Source organism: Micromys minutus, assembly GCF_963924665.1.
Source record: "Micromys minutus genome assembly, chromosome: 2".
Taxonomy (NCBI): domain Eukaryota; kingdom Metazoa; phylum Chordata; class Mammalia; order Rodentia; family Muridae; genus Micromys; species Micromys minutus.
The window spans coordinates 93100319-93119072 of NC_137971.1; the positions used below are offsets into that span (position 1 = coordinate 93100319).

Genomic DNA, 18754 nt, shown 5'->3' on the forward strand with positions numbered 1-18754 from the left:
AATTTGAATAATTTAGGACCCAGCACCCTCAGGTGTCAGTTTCAGTTGTTCTGTTCCCATGGGCACCGTATGCCAACCTGCAATTAAGCTAATAAAAGAGGAAGAGGGGCTGCTCTCCGGTGCCTCAAACCCTGATAAGAGTTCCTGGCCCAATTCTGCTGAGAGCAGCAGGCTTGCTCAGAGCCCAGGTACAGGGAATGGATTGGAGAGGGTTTAGGGTTCTGTAAAAGGAGAAGAAAGGAGGAGAGGGGAAAGAAAACAGACCAAGACCATTACAGAGGAAGAGATCAAACTGAGACAGAGGTAAAAGAGGGCACTGGTCATATGGAAAGGGGCAGAAAATGAAGCCAGAGGGGCAGGGAACAGCAAAGGAGAACCTGCAGATACAAGGGCCAGGTACAGTATTGAGGGCAGGTACAAACTGGCTGGAAGGAAAACCACAATCTGATTCCAGGTACTGTCCACACCATCACTGCCACTGGACCTGGTCCTACATCTCTCCTAAAGACCTGCCCACCCTCTGGCTGTGGTAGAGCCATGGGAACCAGGAGCCACTACCTGGGCCTGGGGTTTCTGCTGTTGCTCTTTCTCCCTGCAGGTAAGGAACAAGGCCTCTTCTGACAGTGCTATTATTCCTGTCCACCCCAAGCCTCCAGTCCCCACATTTCTTTTCAGTGCCTGCTGAGAGCAAGCTGTCTGGGGAATGTAGAGGAGATGGTGCTGAAGAGAAAGAAAGGCTTACCTGCTGAGGTGGGGTGGGGGACATTATGCAAAACAAAAAAAAAAAGCAGGTGTGGCCTCAGACACCCTATAACCTCAGTGCTGTAGGGACCTGAGCCAGGAGGATTGCTGGGATTATTGGCCAACCAGACTAGCTGGGGAAAAGTGGGGGGGGGGGTAAGTTGCAAATTTGGTAAGAGAACCTTGTTCAAGAGAACAAGGCAGAAAGTGATAAAGCCAGAAACCCAATGCTCTCCTCTGACTCCTATGCATATCTGAATACATATGAGCAAATGTCACACAGCATCAGAGATGTGTGAGACCATGGAACAGGTGACAAGGGTCCAGCTGGGGGGGGGTGGAGGATCCTGGATGGATGACAGTCAAATTCTCCTTTACCCTCCAGAGTGCCTGGGAGCTGAAGGTAGACTGGCTCACAAGCTGTTTCGTGACCTGTTTGCCAACTATACAAGGGCCCTGAGACCAGTGGCGGACACTGACCAGACTCTAAATGTGACCCTGGAGGTGACATTGTCTCAGATCATTGATATGGTATGATGTAGTGGTGGGGTGTGTGTATCAAGGGAGGAAGGGCTAGCCCCTAATTATCCTTTTTCTATGTGTTAATAATGACAATGGGCATTAACTCCTGTTGATGGCCCAAGATTTTACAAACTGGTATTTACTGAATGCAGTTCCTAAGCAGGAATTATCAGGGGGATTAACCAGAGATTGAAACACCCACCAAAGGCACACCAGTCCAAGCCTGGATGGGAACTGGGTTTGTGGGTACTAACTAGAGAGCTTTGTGAGGGAGTATGCATGAAAAAGACAGTGAGTGTCTGTTCACGAGTTCGTTGTCTGCCCCCTGCCAGGATGAAAGAAACCAGGTGCTGACCTTGTACCTGTGGATCCGGCAGGAGTGGACAGATGCCTACCTACACTGGGACCCCAAAGACTACGGTGACTTGGATGCAATCCGAATTCCCAGCAGTCTAGTGTGGCGACCTGACATCGTCCTTTATAACAAGTACTTCCTGTTTGCCCCCTTTTTCTTTAGAATCACCCATTTTCCCTTGACATGCAACAATCCCTTTCCCAACACATAATAGAGTTGCTTAGACATCAAGGAAACCTGCCCCTGGCCCCCTCTAAGGAGTTCTTCACCGTTCCATGTCACTTTCAGGCCAACTCAAGCTTGTTGGCTGCGGGGAACCTGCTCTGTGGTCCAAGCCGGTTGTATGTAGCTCGTAAAGACAACCGTCTAGGGTCCATATGCTCCTCTGTGGCAGCTCCACCTTCCCATGCTCTGGGGCCACTTGAGATCTCACCAGCCAACAGCCTAGTCCTTCATGCCCCCTTGAGGGGCTTTGCATCTCTCATATAATGAGTTCTACGAATGACTCCCTAGGTCAGTGTGAGGCTCTGGGTTTGCAGAGGTCTTTTAAACTCTGCTCCAGGTCCTCTCACGCCTTCAAACGCTGCCTCCTCTAGACCTTCAAAAGACCTAAATGAGCCAGCCGAATGAGGCTCACACCACCGTGCTTCCCTGACCACCAAAGCCCGTCTCGTGACCATAGATCCACCCTGTTCATGAATCCGGTGAATTCACCCGGGTGAATCCCGTCCCGCCTGTCCACAGGGCAGATACACAGCCACCTGCTTCGGCCAGCACCAACGTGGTTGTGCGGCACGATGGCGCTGTGCGCTGGGACGCACCGGCCATCACGCGCAGCTCATGCCGTGTAGACGTGTCGGCCTTCCCGTTTGACGCACAGCGCTGCGGCTTGACCTTTGGCTCCTGGACGCACGGCGGGCACCAGCTGGATGTGCGACCTCGGGGCACTTCCGCCAGTCTGGCCGACTTCGTCGAGAACGTGGAATGGCGCGTGCTGGGCATGCCAGCGCGCAGGCGTGTGCTCACCTACGGCTGCTGCTCTGAGCCCTACCCAGACGTAACCTTCACTCTGCTGCTGCGCCGCCGCGCCGCCGCCTATGTGTGCAACCTGCTGCTGCCCTGCGTGTTTATCTCCCTGCTGGCGCCACTGGCCTTCCACCTGCCTGCTGACTCCGGAGAGAAGGTTTCTCTGGGTGTCACGGTGCTCCTGGCGCTCACCGTCTTCCAGCTGATCCTGGCTGAGAGCATGCCGCCTGCAGAGAGCGTGCCACTCATCGGTGAGCCTGAGGGCGTGGGAGAGTGACCCCTGCAGGGGATGAGAGAGGGTAGATCTGTCTGGGAGAACACCCCTTCTCTGCTGGGGCCTCGATGAAGGACGATCTGGTGCCCAGTGTCGTAGAAAACAAACTGTAGTGAGTAATGGCTGTGTGCCAGGCATTCTCCTGTGACTTGACATTTGTCCCCTCAAACGAGCAGTACTATGAACCAAAGAACAGCCAATCCAGGTGTACAGACAGGACCAGTATCTGTTCAGGTTGCAATCACTATACGATCCCCCCCCCGGGGGGGGGGAATAGGTAGTAGATATCTTCAGAGCCCTAATGGGAATGAGAAGTGGGGTGAGCTTAGCCCTCATCTTCATCTTTCCCCTCATTGGGTTCGAGGGCCTTCTTTCATTTCCAGTTTGGGGCTCACCATGTTTTCTGTCCCACAGGAAAGTACTATATGGCCACTATGACCATGGTCACATTCTCCACAGCACTTACCATCCTTATCATGAATCTGCATTACTGTGGCCCTAATGCACATCCAGTGCCTGCCTGGGCTCGGGTCCTCCTGCTGGGACACCTAGCCAAAGGCCTGTGTGTGCGGGAAAGAGGAGAGCCCTGTGGGCAGTCCAAGCCATTAGAATCAGCTCCCAGCCTCCAGCCTCCACCAGGTCCCACAGCGGGCCCTTGTCATGAGCCACGGTGTCTGTGCCACCAGGAAGCCCTTCTGCATCATGTCACGTCCATTGCCAACACCTTCCGCAGCCACCGGGCTGCCCAGCGCCGCCGTGAAGATTGGAAGCGTCTGGCTAGAGTGATGGACCGCTTTTTCCTAGGCATCTTCTTCTGCATGGCTCTGGTCATGAGCCTCCTGGTACTGGTGCAAGCCCTGTAAGAGCCAGGAACAGGATTTCGGAGAACTGTGGTCACCTCAACAGCTTGAGGCAGGGATGGCAAAGCCCAGGTAGTTACCGGTACTCGGATATACTAGCCAGTGTCTCCCCAAAGTGCTGCTAAGAGTCAGAGACGCCTCTTCAGGATCAGCACTTCTGACCTCACAGCCCAGTCTTTGTGTGATCTACTGCCCTAATGGAGGGGGATCTAAAGCCTGCCTCTCCCCTAATCCCAACATGATTAAGGTCAAAGTACAGACTTGGAGGACAAGACTCAATGGCAGCTTAGCAAGGTGATAGACTCCTGTAATTCCAGCACATGGAAGCTGAGACAGGAGGATAACCTTAAGTTCTGTAGCCTGAGGTACAGAAGTTTTTAAAATAACCACCCCAGTGTCTAAACTTGGAATCATAGCTATTAGCTGGGGGAACCCAGGTTACTTCTGTCTATTGAGACAGAGTCTCACTATGTAGTCCTTGCTAGCCTGGCACCCACAATGTACCCCAGGCTGGCCTTGAACCCACACAGATCCACACGCCTCTGCCTCTCCAAACACAGGTGACACTATGCCTGGCTAGAGTGTAGGTTACTAATTAAAGGGACAAAGCTACACATTTGCTCGTCACCCTTAGTTTCTATTACAGATTCCCATCTTGCTTATCTCTGCTTAGGGTCTCCCCAAAGGGAATTCACTGTCTAGTTTCCAGAGCAGCCGGCTGTGCAGACATTTGACCCAGAGCTTCAATCCATAATAAATAGGAGCGTTCCCAGCACCTCCCCCATGCCTTGTCTTCTTGGGGCCCACAACCGGAAGCAAGTTCAGTTTGTCTTTATAGGCAGGACTCTCAGAACTCACAGATCAATGCAAAAATGACATCTCTTTTAAAAGCACATTTATTAGCCTGGTAGTGGTAGCTTATACCTTTATATGAAAGGTACTTAAGTGACCCCAGCTTGGCCCCTGGCCAATCACCCACAGACAGTTGAAGGCTCCAAGCTGAGTCTCAGTCCCATTCCTACAGCCCTGGGTGAGGTTCAGTTTCAAATTCTCCTCTGTGTCTCCACCAATATGCCTGGCAATTGCCAAAGACCGCCCCAGAGTTCCCTGGAGATGTACTGGTTCACCAGGATCCTGCTGTATTTAGGGCACACAGGTGACCAGAGTCACAGTCTGTCAACATCGGGTTGGTTGCTGGAGATCTGGATTCTCTGGAAGGACCCTCAGCACGAGGAAAGAGAACAGCAGCAGAAGAGACCAGGAGGCAGAGAGGGAGCCTGGGGCTAGGAAAGGAAAAAGAGAGATTTGGGAGCCACGTGAGGATGTGAAGAGGAAAGAGAGAGACTGACAGAGTTGAGTTGGAAAGACTCAAACCCAAAAGTGCAATGAGAAACAGAGAGGAGACTCTGACCCCTGCCATCTGCTGACACAAGGGGACACACGACACTATGGTGTGTCCCCTGATCTCTGAGAGATCTGCTGATGCTGAACCCCGGGCATGTCATCCTGGTGGGAGTGTGGAGGCAAAAACTATTAACTTTCCCAATGTCTCAAATTGGGCACCGTCTGAACAGAGAGGCCCAAGCAGGACACAGTAGTTTGACTGCCCAGCGTCCTCGCACTCAGGAGGCTAAAGCAAGAGAATGGCCCATTTGAGGCCAGCCTGAACTACACATGAGTTCTAGGACAACCTGGGCTACGTCGGAAATTCCTCTATCCCCAAACCAAAACCAAGGGTTTGAAGTTGGAGACCCAGCTTCTGGTCACTTTGCCACCTTGACCATGCGACTGGTTTCTGGCCTCTCTTTACCACATGAAGATAGTATTCTAGGTTTTACTGCTGGAGGGCTGTGTGGCAGAGGTAGGAACCGTCGTGGTGGGCATCACAGTTCCTCTGCAGCCAGGCTATAGACACGATTCCTAACTATCCGTGCGGGGAAGGACGGGTTGCTACTTTCTGTCCTCTAGAGAAGTGGCTGATACTGGACAAGTTAGTGTATGCCTTTATTCCTAGCTCTCCAGAGGTCGAAGTAGATGGATCTCTGAGTTCAAAGCCAGCCTGGTCTACAGGTCCAGGACAGCCAGGGCAGCACAGAGAAGCCTTGTCTGGAGAATAAACTGAACTAATGCCATTGGACTGTGTGGAGGGTTCATGGTATAAAGTACCTGGAACCCCGAGTATTATTTTATCCAGGAGAGCGGAAAGAACAGAGGTTGAATATCTTTCCTGCCCACTGGTTACAGATACTAGAAGGAGGGAACATTGGGGACAGAGTAGAAAGTGTGGCTGAGAGCTATGGGGGGGGGTGTTAATTCTTCTATGGAAGTAATTTCTCCCCACCTAAATAAGTGGTGGCCCAGATAGGCCCTGGCACAGCAGGTGCATGAGAGAAGATTCAGATGAAAGAGATGCAGGTGTCTTTTGATCTGCCTTTCTTATTACCAACTAGGAAACTGAGGCACAGAGAAAGAATAGTTAGCCCAGACTAGAATACAGTCATGGAGCATCTCTAGGTTTTGACCTTGGAAAACAGGTCAAAGGGAGCCCTGAAGACAGTAGCAGGGTCACTGAGTTCTGATTCCCACTGCTGTCTCACTGAGAGCAGGCTCTTCTTAGGCAAGGAGGTGGGTTTATAAGAATAAGAGAGCAGTAGGCCTGGCAGTGGAGGAACACGCCTTTAATCTCTGCTAGGGAGGCAGAGACAGGTGAAACTCTTGAGTTCAAGGCCAGCTTGGTCTACAGAGTGAGTTCCAGGGCAGCCATGGTTACACAGAGAAACCCTGTCTCAAAAACCCAATCAATAAATCAATAAGAGGGCAATCGAGTGAGGGTCCAGCCTCAGGACAGCCTGCTCAAATGTCTTCCTCTCTTACCTGAGCTATCCAGCCAGCAGGGCCCAGACCTGCACTTCTTTTCTGAAAGAAGAGAGAAAGATCAGCACTTCAGTAGCCCTCTGATGGGAAAGGACCCCTCAGAATGAGCAAACCTTGATTCTCTGTCATTCTGCAGCCTTGGCAAGGATCTCCCTAGATCACTTAACCTGAGCCATGGACAGAAGGAGGCAGCCGTATAAGCCAGGATCTCTTTCTGACCCACTCCTGGCCCCTGGACTATGACTGCCTGCTCACCCCACTCCCAGCTCACTTTCCTATACCCTAGATGGGGGGAACTGGTTTATATCCTTGGCCTGCCTTCCTCATGGCTCACGGTGTTAGTCAAGGTGGGAACTGAGCCTCACTGGACCTCCTCCCATTTGAGCTGTGGCGTGTAAGCCAGCTGTCTGCCTCTTAGCTGTGAAAGTCAGGCCTCACTTAGCTCACTAGGGGCCTCTTCATTGTTGTTCCTCTAGCTTGAAGAATAGACCAGGGGAGGAGGAACAGCTGACAAGCTAATGACCATAGGTTGGCACGGTTAAACTGGAACATAGGGGCACACCACCCACCTGCTATCTCCCCAACCCCATCCCTGGGCAGGGCAAGTTACTGTATTTATCTGCCATTCCATCTGGTAAAATTGCACCTCCCAAAAGCTGAGGTCAAGAGTTTTATTCAATTCTTTTCTTTCTTTTTTTTTTAAGATTTATTTATTTTATTTATATGAGTACACTGTAGCTGTCTTCAGACACACCAGAAGAGGGCGTCAGATTCCATTACAGATGGTTGTGAGCTACCTTGTGGTTGCTGGGATTTGAACTCAGGACCTCTGGAAGAGCAGTCAGAGCTCTTAACCACTGAGCCATCTCTCCAGCCCCAATTCTTTTTCTTAAACTTTACTCTATTTATTATTAATATGTGTGAGGTGGAAGAAACAGGTGTTTCCTCCTTTGTGGTGGTCAGACACAATCCTGTGGAGTTGGTTCTCTCCTTTTGTCTTTATATAGGTTCTGGGGACCGAACTGAAGAAGCCGGGCTCCGTGACTAGATGAGCCATCTAGAGGTTCCCTTTTCACTTGGCTCTGCCAACAAATGACTTGGTGTCACTACTGTGACCAGAAATTATTTCCTTTCCAGCTTCCCGCTGGAACAACAGCCTGATCCAAGTGTGCCTATCCTTTCAAAAGCCCTGGCTGCTTCTCCTCCGTACTTGTATGTGTGAGCCTCTCACCACCACCCCCAACTCCCATCGCTTTTATTACCTGGAAATCAAGTGTAGCCTCAGCCTGCTGAGTCCTGTTATTACGGGTGTGAGCCACCCCAAGCTTGTGGCCCGTTGCTTTTATTATTTATGTGTGACTCCTTTGGTTGGGGCTGGGGGCTGGGGCTTGAATTTGTCAAAGTTCCTGGCAGATACCAGAAGCCTATCTTTTTGTAGGGCTGGCCTGGCTCCGGCCTGGCTCGCTCCTCACCTTTGATGTATTCGCAGTTGAACGTGCTGCGTTTGCCCAGAGCGCGGAGGTAGATGCGTGCAGGACCCTGGGCAGGTCGGCTGGTATTGATCACCTGGAAAGTCTCGAAAGGGGGGATCAGCACCTCCTCCTCTTCAGGGAAAAACGAGTAGCCCCTGATGGGGGCCCCGAGGCAGGTCCAGATACCGAAGAAGGTGTCCTCGCCAAATTGTTGGGCGGCAACGTTCTTGAGGGAGGCGGAAGCAAAGCCCCCCAGCCTAACGGTGGCGCCAGGCCCCGCTGGCCGGAAGCGCAGGCCGTGCACCCCTCTGTACACCTGCCGGCACCCGCCAGATCGGTGACTCCGGAGCAGCTGCAGGGCCTCGGTGAGCAGGAAGTGGAGGGTCTTGAAGGAGAAATGGCGCAGGTAGTGGGCCCGGGAGCGGCCCGCCTCGCGCACTGCCGCGTTGAACTCCTTGTGCAGGGGGCTGTTGGCGGTGTAGGCCAGCAGCGCCACCCCATGCTCATCCCGGAAGCCCGGCGGCGGTGGGGGCAAGGAGCCCCCCAGGGACCCCCAGGCCCTGCGCTCATGCCACTGGATGTTGGCCAGAGCCCAGCCATCCGCGTATACTTTGTTGGCCTGGAACTCTGAGTGGTTGAGATCTGGCAGGGCCGCTGTCATGTCTGCCAGGCAGCCAGCATACTGGTCATCAAAAGACGCTGGGGCCATGTCCAGGGGTATTTCTTGAGAAAAGATGTCTAGATGTGAGATGGAGTAACTTTGAACCTGAGAGTAAGAGAGCATCAAGGACTGAGAGGGCAGTCCCTAAGAAAATGAGCTTTCATTCAGCTTTCCCCTGCTCTGAGACTGGGCCTGTCTACAAAGAACACAAGAAGCTCCCCCAAATACATCTGGAGGGGGAAGGGGGATTGGGAACCACCAGCTGCGGGTTCCCTAAGACTAGGGTTTCAGGAGGTTCCTCAGAGAGACAGATGGGTCCCCAGGGAAGCACAGGACATATCTCCCTCTGCTCCTTTTCCCAGGATTTAGGGACGTCAGCAGCTCCGTGACCTGCCAGGCTGCTGGTGAAGTTTGACCATACCTGAACTCCATCCCTGAGACCCACAGACACCAGTAGGAGAGACATCATAGCAGGAATCTTCATGTTGGAGGTGACCCTGGACAAGCTGCTGTTTCTTTTTCCTCATCTGGAAAATTAGGAAGTTAATCTCTATCTACCCTTTATTTAACGTTATCTGACACCTACTGTCTGCCATTTACACACACTGTAACTGACAGGCTCCCAGGAGCCAACCCAGGACGCAGAGTGAGTTTAAGTTTGGCCTGAACTGCAGGGTCAGATCCTGCCTCAAAACATTATGGAAACAAAACAAAACAAAACAAAACAAAACAAAAAAAAAAAACATGCACCCACTCAATGTTTTAACTGTACCAGGAAACACATGCAGCCATTGGAACAGGCAAGGTAGGATGGAGGAGCTACAGTCTCTGGCACCCCTGAGGGTAGTCACACTGGCCCACAGTGGCTCTAAGGAGGCTCAGTCTTGGGTCAGAACCAGAACAGACATCTCTAAACTAGTGCTAAATGATGCCCTTTTCTGTCTGTCTGTCTGTCTTTCTATGTTGGCTTGTTTTTGTTTTAAACAGGGTTTTATATACCCATGCTGACCTGAAACTAGCTATTGAGCCAAAGATGACCTTTAGCCTTTGACCTTCCTGTTTCTACCTCCTAAAGGCAGGCATAATGAATAGGAAGGTTTATTTGTTTTATTTATATGAATACACTGTTGCTGTCTTCAGACACCCCAGAAGAGGGCATCAGATCCCATTACAGATGGTTTCGAACCACCATGTGGTTGCTGGGAATTGAACTCAGGACCTCTGGAAGAGCAGTCAGTGCTCTTAACCACTGAACCATCTCTCCAGCCCCAAAAGACGGATTTTATTACAAAGTAGTGCGAAGTAATGCTGGATATAGGAAGGTGGGTGTGGACTGACGGCCCCATTCCAGCCTTACATCCTCCTGCCCGTGGCATGGGACGGTGAGTGACAGTGCTGTCTTTCAGAGTGTATATGTGTTAGATTTATATCACACACACACACACACACACACACACACACACACACTCACACACAGTGTTCAAATGTTTTGGATTTATTGACTTGTTTTTCAAAGGAAAAAAGTGCTTAATATACACATCCCCTTAAGAAACATCATCAGGGGCTTCCTTCCAAGTAAGCTCCCTCACATCTCCCTCGCCTGTTCCAATGGCCTCATAGTGTGTTTCATGGTGCAGTTAAACCATTGAGTGGACGCGTGGCTTTTTTTTTTTTTTCTATAATGTTTTGAGGCAGAATCTGACCCTGCAGTTCAGGCCAAACTTACTCACTCTGTGTCCCAGGCTGGCTCCTGGAAGCCTGTCAGTTACAGTGTGTGTAAATGCAGTTCAGGTGATCTAACAGCTTCCTCCCCCTGCATGCTGGGATTACAGGTGTGCACCACTACACAGAGATGAGACGCCTTTGTATGAATAGGCCCTGCCACACTATGGTTCAAAAAGGACCCAGTTTTACCACCAGTGAAAGAGTATTCTCCTTGTCTCTCTGTTGCTGATACTGTCTGCTACTGTCCACTGGTGTTTTCCTGGATCGTTTTCTCCTGTCTTGCTTGTTCTGTTTTGTTTTTGAGATCACAGGTGTGCCCTGTGCCTAGCCTACTGACCCCTTTCTAGTTTTCATGTAGGTGGTCTGGAGTGTGAGAGAGAGAGTGCTGGAGTGCTGCATCACCACTCCGAGAGTTCTCTCTTGCACTCAGTTGCCATCTATCCAGTGCCACTGCCACTCCCTAGCCCAGGGGCTCAGGGGGTACTGGGATGGATGTGACTCAGAGAAAGGGTGGACGCGGTGGTACATAACTGAGGTGTAAGGCCAAGACAGGAGGATGATGGGCCAAAGGCCGTCCTGGGACTCCATGAGACTCCTCTGTCTCAAAAACTAAAATAAGCAATGTGCATCGTCAATGTTGAAGTCAGGCAGAGGTGAGATTTCCCCAGGGAGGATGGGCCGGAGAAACCAAGAGAATCGGGAAGGCAAGCCTAAGTGTTCAAGACAGGCTCCTGGGGGTTCATGAGGTTCTTTGCTTCTGGCCCTTGGGCTCAGCGAGAAACCCTAGAATCCTTTCATATTAGTTTTTAGGCTTAACACAGCTTAGCCTAGCTCCGGTGAGAAGACACTCATGGTCCCCTGGTTTCTCAGGATGGTCACGTGGGTATCCACCCATTCAATCATTCATCATTCGTGACTGCAGTTGCCAGCTCATGTCCAAGCTGCTTCCTGGAGTCTCCTTCCCTTTCTTTGTCCAGGCCCACATCCATGCCCTGCCCCCTCTCAGCCCTGCTAGTGCATTCATTCACCCTGGGGAGAGCAATGTCGCTAAAGTGCAGCCCTGCTTATCATCCTTACCTGCTTCAAAACCTTCTGTGTGGGGGTGGAGAGGGTGCTTAGTGGTTGGAAGAATAGACTGCTCTTGCAGAGGGCATGACTTCAGTTTCCAGCACCCACACCAGATGGCTCCTGACTGCCTGGAACTCTGGCTGTGGGAAGTCTGGTAATTCTGACCTTAGTGAAGCCTCTCAGGTGCACATACCCACATACAGACATGCAAGTATGCACATAATTAAAAATAGAATATTTTTAAAAATCTTCTGCGCCAAAACTGACTGAAAAAATAGCTCAAAATGCCGAAAATGCGGAAATGAGAATTAAGAGAGAAAAGATGATAGTATATCTTAAGAGGCGTGGGTGCTGGTGGTAGAGAAGTGGCTCAGCCGCTCAAGACACTTGACTGTTCTTACAGAGGTCCCAGGTTCAGGTCCCAGCACCAAAGGCTCACAAAGACCTTTATCTCCTGTTCCAGGTGATCTAATGCCCCCTTTGGCCCCCAAGGACTTCTGCACACATGCACTATATATAAACTCACATTTATTCTCTCTTTCTCTCTCTCACACACACACATACACACACACACTTCACCCACACATCATCGTTTTTAAATCTCAAAATAAATAAATAAACAAAAGCCTCCGTGGTGGCTCACACCTTTAATGCCAGTACTCAGAGGCAGAGGCAGGAGGATCTCTGTGAGTTCAAGGCCAGCCTGGTCTACAGAAAGAGTTCTAGGACAGCCCGCACTACCTAGAGGAACTGACTCCAAACACCGAAACCAAAAACCAAAAAGCAGAGAGGGCTTGCCTATCATACACAAGTCCCTGTGCTTGATTCCCAGTACCTCCTAGAAGTCAAGCATGGTATCACTTGCCTGAAATCCCAGTGCTCAAGAAGGGAGGGAGGATCAGGAGACCAAGGCTACACAGAGAGTTCCAAGCCAGACTGGGATACGCAAGACCCTGTCTCAAAACAAAGCAGCAAAATGAAGTAAAACCCCCTCTGCACCCCATGGCAACCTCACCTTATTCTGCTTGATCTTCTCAGTGACCCCTCCCCCCCCCCCGAACCCTTTTCATCCCTCTTGGTGCCTACAGTACAGTACAAAGTTCCAGAAGGCTCTACTGTTTCCCTACCCTTAGCTATCCTATCCTTCTTGCCTCTCATTCTTCCAGGCTTATCTCAGGGTTCGCCTCTTTCAGAAAGGCCCCAGAATCCTTTGGGGCCTCCATGTCACTCACTCTGTGCTGCCTCTCTTGAGTGCTGCTCCCACCTCTAACCCCCGCTCCTCCCCCAAGACCTGTGTAGGAACCAGCAGTAATCCCCAGGACTAGGTAAAGTCACCAGAGTGCTTGCTTAAGGAAGTAAAATCTACATAAACACTGCACTGGGCTGGAAAGATTGGCGCCCATGTATTATTCCCTTTTGGGTCAGGTTCTGTCACCCTGAAGGCAGATACGTCAATCACCTCCTTGGGCAGGGAGGGCTTCCGCCCTCCACGCCCAGAGGTTTTATACCCGCTTGAGCTTCGAAGGCAGCGTAGGCTCCGGTCCCCCGGCTTCAGCTACTTAGCCCTCCATGTCCTTCAGACAAGACGACGACCCCAGTCAGTACTCCTGGAAAATCAGTGGAAGCCTGCCTCTTCCCTTGTTCAGACAGTGCTCCCTGTCTGTCAGTGCTCCCTTCCGAGAACTGAAGCCTCACTAAAGCCTGCCCGTGTCCACCACATACCCTCATTTCTACAGTCAGCCCTGGCTTAGTTTTACTCTGGTCTGTGCTGGAAGACATCCCCCCATCCCCCCCACCCTCACCGCACCCCCTACCCTCACCCTCATCTCTGGTAAGCAAGGCTAATAAGAGGCTTTCTGAGCATAAGAGGTGTTGCCAATAAGACAGCTTCTCAGAGTCAGCAGATTGCTTTCCGTGGTGACCAGAGTCGGGGGAAATGCAGCAGAGATTGATCTGGGATGTTGGGAATGCCCCCTAGTTTTTATTTTATTGAGGGTCTTGTTAAGTATTCCAGACTGGCCTCTAACTTAGTCTCTGGCACAAGAGAGCTGAATCTGGCTTAAAAGTCCCTTTTCGCAGCTGTATTTTCCCCCATCCTCGGACCCACGGCTCTTAGCTTTTCTCTCTGGGCCCTCACTCAACAGTTCCTCCTGGGAAGACGACCCTAAGTCTCTCCTCAAAGATCCCAAACCTTCCTAGGATCCAAGGATCCCTAAAACTTTATTAATACCCTTGACTTAATATGAGAAAGTTTCCTTCCTGTTCTCTATTCAAGGAGGTGAGGTAGCCTTCTGGCCTTACCTCGCCTTCTCCATGGTGGGCAAAGCTGGTCTCCCGTGACAGACAGGGCAGGGAGGGCAGCTTTCTCTTTTATACTGTCTGTTCCCTACCCCTCCTCTTTCCCCACACAGCTGCTCAGAAATGTGACACTCCATCTATTTCAAGCTGTCCCCTTGTCCAGGCTTTGGAACACTAGCCTCTCCCCAGTGTGACCTGGGCCAGTGTGCTTCCCAAAACAATAAGAGCTGCTGAAGAGAGTGGGGACCACCCGGGGGGTGCTGTGGAACTGGGACAGCAGCCTCCTCACCAGGCTTGGTTCTGGACTCTGGGGAGCCAAGAAGGCTCCCCATCTCCCTGCATCTCCCCCTCCGTCTATGCTGTTGTCCGTTGCTGTTTTATTGCCTTCTTTCACAAAGTCCAGGCTGACCTTGAACTTAAAGCAGTCCTTTCGCCTCAGCTCCCCTGCTGAATGCTGGGATTACAGGCATGTACCACCACGCCAAGCTTTGTTCTGCTCTAGAGAGCCTGGCTTCCTGATGGATCTCTGACTCACTGTCAGGATCCCTGACCCGAGACCAGATTTGACTCCACTTTTGGGGTTCCGGGTGCTAGGGTATAAGAAAACACCCAAGCCAGAGGCTGTCCCCAAACAGCATCTGCTGTCCCAGAAACTACAAGTACTTGAATTCTTCCCAGAGAAGAAGGATGGGGTCAGTAGGGAAGGAAGGGATCACTGCCAGACATAGTTTGTTTTCCTCTTTAGCCATCAGGAAGGGTTGGAGGAGAAAAAAACGGCTTTTAGGTGAAGGAAACTTTGTTTCTATTTATTTATTTATTTATTGTTTTTATTTATTTATTTATTTATTATATAAGTACACTGTAGCTGTCTTCAGACACACCAGAAGAAGGCATCAGATCTCATTACAGATGGTTGTGAGCCACCATGTGGTTACTGGGATTTGAACTCAGGACCTCTGGAAGAGGAGTCAGTGCTCTTAACCACTGAGCCATCTCTCCAGCCTGGAAATTTTATTTCTGACAGTATGAGGTGGTAAAGGGATGGTGATAGGTAAATTCATGAGCTGGACCCGAGAGGTCCTATTGTATGTTTATGCTGGCCCCAACAGGAGGCATCTCTAACCCTTGATGTTGGTTGAGAACATCCCTCCTTCACCTTCCTGCAAGCTGAATCCTTCTCCCATTACACACAACTGGGCATCTGAAACTCAGAACTAGGTTATTTATAGTCAAGTCCAAAGGAGGTGTGAGAGAAAGCTGTGTTTACAAACATGGGGTCACCTGTGCTGGAGAGGTCCAGAAAGGGAAGGTCTGAGGGGGTGGGGGGTGGGGCTGTTCCTGAACATCTAAGCACTGAACGTCAAACACTTCCTTCTACATGCCCCCTGCCCTACAGACCAGGGTAGGAACACCAAGGGTTACGAGTGGGGAAAGGAGTAGGGGTTGCGGGTAGAGGTTTGATGCTGGTGCATGTGACCCAACGTGTGTCATATACAAATAAGACAGATTTGACGACTTAACTAGGGTGATGTACAAGAAGCGACCCTCGAGGGGCTTCGTGGCCTGGTAGTCTGAGGGCCCTGGCCCCGGCCCGGGGCCACTGGAGAGGCCAAGTCTCACAAGTCCCTCCTCCTCCAACCTTGACCTAGCTCAGATCTTACGGAAAGAATCTATCGTCCAAACGAAGGAGAGTTTCGCCCCTCAAGCACCCAAGGACTCTGCCAGTCCAGCTCCCACGCCCCTGTCTGTTGTTGGGGAAGATAGGTGTCGGGTTACCAGTCCAGGGGCTATAGTTAGCCCCGGGGACTTTGTTCAGCTGTCCGCTGTCCGGGATCTGCACAACGTCTGCCGGCACTTCAGCTCTCGTCAGGTCAGCGGTCTGAGGCAAAGGACCATAGCCCCAAGCCCCAGGCCGCTCTCTACTACCTTCAGGTGGGTCCTAATCCCCGCCCCCTCCCTGCCCCGCCCCTCTCCAGGCAGAGCCACGTAACTGCCCCCGCCTGTACCATCGCAAAGAAATCCTGGAGACCCTGGGTGTGGGACCATCTTGTAGTCATAGACTTGGGCTGACGTGGGGATAGTAAAATCTGAAGCTATGCCCATCCTTAGACTCGCCCTCGGCCCCGCCCCTCGTCCATCCTGAGCTCCAGTCTTTAACTAAGGACCCTTAGTTAAAGGTCCTTTAACTCAGGCTGAAGAAGGAAGGTCCTGGAGCCCATCCAAGCCAGCACCGCCCTCCACTGGCTTCATCATAATCAGGATCCAGCTGTCTTGAGACGCTTCCGAGGATGATTCTGGAGGATCTGCTGATGGTCCTCAGCTTCCTCGGCTTGCACACCCTCTGGAAGGTAACTCTAGGGACTGTCCTCTGCCAACAAAGTCAGTTGTGGTTCAGAGGCTGAGAAAGTGGTGGTGGTGAAGGAATGATAAAGGAAACCACCCCCAGGATTCTCCTCCCTCCTCCCAATCCTCGGGAACTTCTGTTGCATTAAAGAGTCCAAGTGCCAGATCTCTTTCCCAGAATACCACTCCTGCACTCCTGGATCCCAGCATGAAATCTCCTTCCCTGCTATCCCTCCTTCCCACGTGACAGCACAGGTTCAGTGCAGGCAAATCCCTGTGCACACCAGTGTGCTGCTGGCAGGCCCTCTTTCCACCCCCATCACACTCTGGGACTATGGTTGTGCTGAGGTCAATAAAACTCCCCCCCCCCCTTGAGTTTAAGATAAAATCTTCTAAAGCAGAGAGGATGCAGGAATCCCAGAGCCGACAGTGATGTGTACTGAGCTGCAGGGCCTCCCGAAGGATGAGAAATGCCTGGGAAGGATGGGGACCAGGGCAAGGACCAGACACTGGCTACACATTGCCTCCATGCTGAATAGCGGAGCCAGGAAAACATAGAGCCAACCAGACTCTCCTCTTACTGGAACGCTGAGATGAGCTCCTTTAGGTTGGGCCACAACGATCCTTATGTTCTCCTCATTGCCCTGCAATGACCTGAGATTGCTCCAGATCCCACAGTTAGCAAGCTGTTGCTTAAACTCACAGCTGTCCGGCTCCACTGCCTGTGTTAGATGTGCCTGTTTCAGGTCTTGCCAATCGCATGCATCAGATATGCGGGTGGGCGTAGCAATGAAAACTTGTAAATCTGCCGTCAGCACTCCCTGGCCAATGTTCTAAACGTGTAGGTTTACCTCTGTGGTACCTCCCTGCTTATGTCTACAGGTCCAAGCTGTTCCTATCCTGCCCCTGAGTCTGGTTCCAGATACCTTTGATGATGCCTATGTGGGCTGCTCCGAGGAGATGGAGGAGAAAGCAGGTTTGCTGCTAAAGGAAGAGATGGCATGCCACGCCCTGCTACGGGAATCCTGGGAAGCAGCACAAGAGGCCTGGGCACACCGGCGTCACAAGCTTACTCTACCCCCTGGCTTCGAAGCCCAGCACGGCGTAGCCGTTATGGTGTACACCAACTCATCCAACACCTTGTACTGGGAGCTGAACCAGGCCGTGCGGACAGGAGGTGGCTCCCGGGAGCTCTACATGAGGCACTTCCCCTTCAAGGCCCTGCATTTCTACTTGACCCGGGCCCTGCAGCTGCTGCGGGGCACTGGAGGGTGTAGTAAGGGAGCCGGGGAGGTTGTGTTCCGAGGTGTGGGCAGCCTTCACTTTGAACCCAAGAGGCTGGGGGACTCTGTCCGGTTAGGACAGTTTGCCTCCAGCTCTGTGGATGAAAGAGTGGCTCGCAGGTTTGGTAATGGCACTTTCTTCAATCTAAGGACTTGTTTCGGGGCTCCTATCCAGGCTTTGTCTGTCTTCCCCGAGGAGCGTGAGGTGCTGATACCCCCACATGAAGTCTTCCTGGTCACTGGGTTCTCCCAGGATGGAGCCCAGAGCATAGTGACTCTCTGGAGTTATAATCAGACCTGCAGCCACTTTAACTGCGCCTATTTGGGTGGTGAGCAATTCATGGGAGACTGAGAATGGCAGGGTGGGCGAGAGAAGCCAAGTATATCCTGACCCAGTCCCCAGAGCCTTCAGGAACCACTTGGTTAGTGAGATTGAGGTCCCACCGGGTCCTGTGAGAGTTCAAGATCTGTGGACATCCTCAGATAACTGTCTTCTCAGAAGGGTCCTCCGTAGTACCTAATAGACCAAGGAACAGAGAGAAGGAAGCCATGCTGCTTCCCAGCTCAACAAGGCAGGAAAGCGCCTTCAGTTGTGGAGGTAGGGACAGGTGGAAGAGTGATGGCTGTGTACCCACGAGGAGCAAGGATGGATAGGCAACCCGGAGAAGTGGCCTGGGACAAAGCTCAAAGGAAGCAAGGGCCTGCTCTGAGGTGAAGGAAGACAGACTGGAAAGGGGATGGCCCTAGACAAGTGGGATGTGAGTCACCCACTATGCTATCTGTTGCAGGGGAGAAGAGACGTGGCTGTGTGTCCTCAAGAGGTAGGTCGCCTTCTAGCCTCCTCTGTGAGTTGTTCCCATTCTCCTGGCCCTACTGCCCACCTCGCCATCTTTTCTCCTTTCTCCAGCAGGGCAGCCAGAGTCATCCTCCACAGAGGCTTTGGCTCTGCAATCAGGGAAGACGCTGCTCTTGGCCCCAGGGGAGTTGCAGCTCTCCAGAGCTGGCCCCTGAAAGCCTCTCGGGAACCTTGGGAACTGATGACCTTACTGTGAAGAAGGGGCTTTGAACAGCCTCAGGAAACAGGAGTGTGCTTCTTCTGGTTCCAGTCCTAGGGGCCACCTCTCCAACCAGAGTTGGAGACCTGAGGCCATGGCAGGGTTGAGGGAACCCCACTGTGTGGCGGGGACGTCCTAGGACAGGCAAGGTAAAGACTGAATGGCTGCTCAATTAAACAGAGTTGTGGTGTAGAGAC

General features: G+C 51.8%; 3 protein-coding genes across 10 annotated transcripts; 2 read left to right on the forward strand and 1 right to left on the reverse strand.

The window, feature by feature from the left end:
* Positions 1-537: 537 nt before the first annotated feature.
* On the forward strand, positions 538-4661 carry CHRNA10 (cholinergic receptor nicotinic alpha 10 subunit; the record flags this gene model as incomplete). The annotated part of the gene is made up of 5 exons (XM_080912548.1): positions 538-598; positions 1127-1272; positions 1596-1750; positions 2363-2895; positions 3333-4661. 5 exons carry the CDS (start codon positions 538-540, stop codon positions 3779-3781), a joined length of 1344 nt encoding a protein of 447 aa, XP_080768674.1. The 3' UTR covers positions 3782-4661.
* Positions 4657-13969, reverse strand: ART1 (ADP-ribosyltransferase 1). 6 transcript variants are annotated; one of them, XM_080912550.1, is made up of 7 exons: positions 13880-13918; positions 13087-13185; positions 12444-12531; positions 9207-9312; positions 8125-8890; positions 6653-6694; positions 4657-5061 (listed from the first exon to the last, which is right to left on the reverse strand). In XM_080912550.1, the coding sequence occupies exons 4-7, from the start codon at positions 9267-9269 to the stop codon at positions 4955-4957; spliced, it is 978 nt and encodes a 325-aa protein (XP_080768676.1). In that variant the 5' UTR covers positions 9270-9312; positions 12444-12531; positions 13087-13185; positions 13880-13918; the 3' UTR covers positions 4657-4954. The 6 variants fall into 6 exon arrangements, with proteins under 6 accessions (XP_080768676.1, XP_080768677.1, XP_080768675.1 ...); XM_080912551.1 differs by having other exon boundaries at positions 13087-13152; positions 13880-13894; XM_080912549.1 differs by lacking the exon at positions 13087-13185 and having other exon boundaries at positions 13880-13969.
* A 1707-nt stretch (positions 13970-15676) lies between these two features.
* On the forward strand, positions 15677-18747 carry ART5 (ADP-ribosyltransferase 5). 3 transcript variants are annotated; one of them, XM_080911539.1, is made up of 5 exons: positions 15677-15808; positions 16068-16224; positions 17102-17831; positions 18291-18323; positions 18410-18747. In XM_080911539.1, the coding sequence occupies exons 2-5, from the start codon at positions 16165-16167 to the stop codon at positions 18511-18513; spliced, it is 927 nt and encodes a 308-aa protein (XP_080767665.1). In that variant the 5' UTR covers positions 15677-15808; positions 16068-16164; the 3' UTR covers positions 18514-18747. The 3 variants fall into 3 exon arrangements, with proteins under 3 accessions (XP_080767665.1, XP_080767667.1, XP_080767666.1); XM_080911541.1 differs by having other exon boundaries at positions 18413-18747; XM_080911540.1 differs by having other exon boundaries at positions 15713-15808; positions 15986-16224.
* The last annotated feature ends 7 nt before the right edge of the window (positions 18748-18754 follow it).

Excerpts from the sequence above, each read along its gene's own strand:
- ART1 (XM_080912549.1), bottom strand. The coding sequence starts at position 9,269 with ATGAAGATTCCTGCTATGATGTCTCTCCTACTGGTGTCTGTGGGTCTC. Across the intron at positions 6,695-8,124 it reads CAACTGCGAATACATCAAAG|AAAAGAAGTGCAGGTCTGGG; the intron begins GTGAGGAGCGAG and ends CTCTTCTTTCAG. Across the intron at positions 5,062-6,652 it reads CTGCTGGCTGGATAGCTCAG|CCCCAGGCTCCCTCTCTGCC; the intron begins GTAAGAGAGGAA and ends TTCCTTTCCTAG.
- ART5 (XM_080911539.1), top strand. The coding sequence starts at position 16,165 with ATGATTCTGGAGGATCTGCTGATGGTCCTCAGCTTCCTCGGCTTGCAC. Across the intron at positions 16,225-17,101 it reads GCTTGCACACCCTCTGGAAG|GTCCAAGCTGTTCCTATCCT; the intron begins GTAACTCTAGGG and ends TTATGTCTACAG. Across the intron at positions 17,832-18,290 it reads TAACTGCGCCTATTTGGGTG|GGGAGAAGAGACGTGGCTGT; the intron begins GTGAGCAATTCA and ends TATCTGTTGCAG.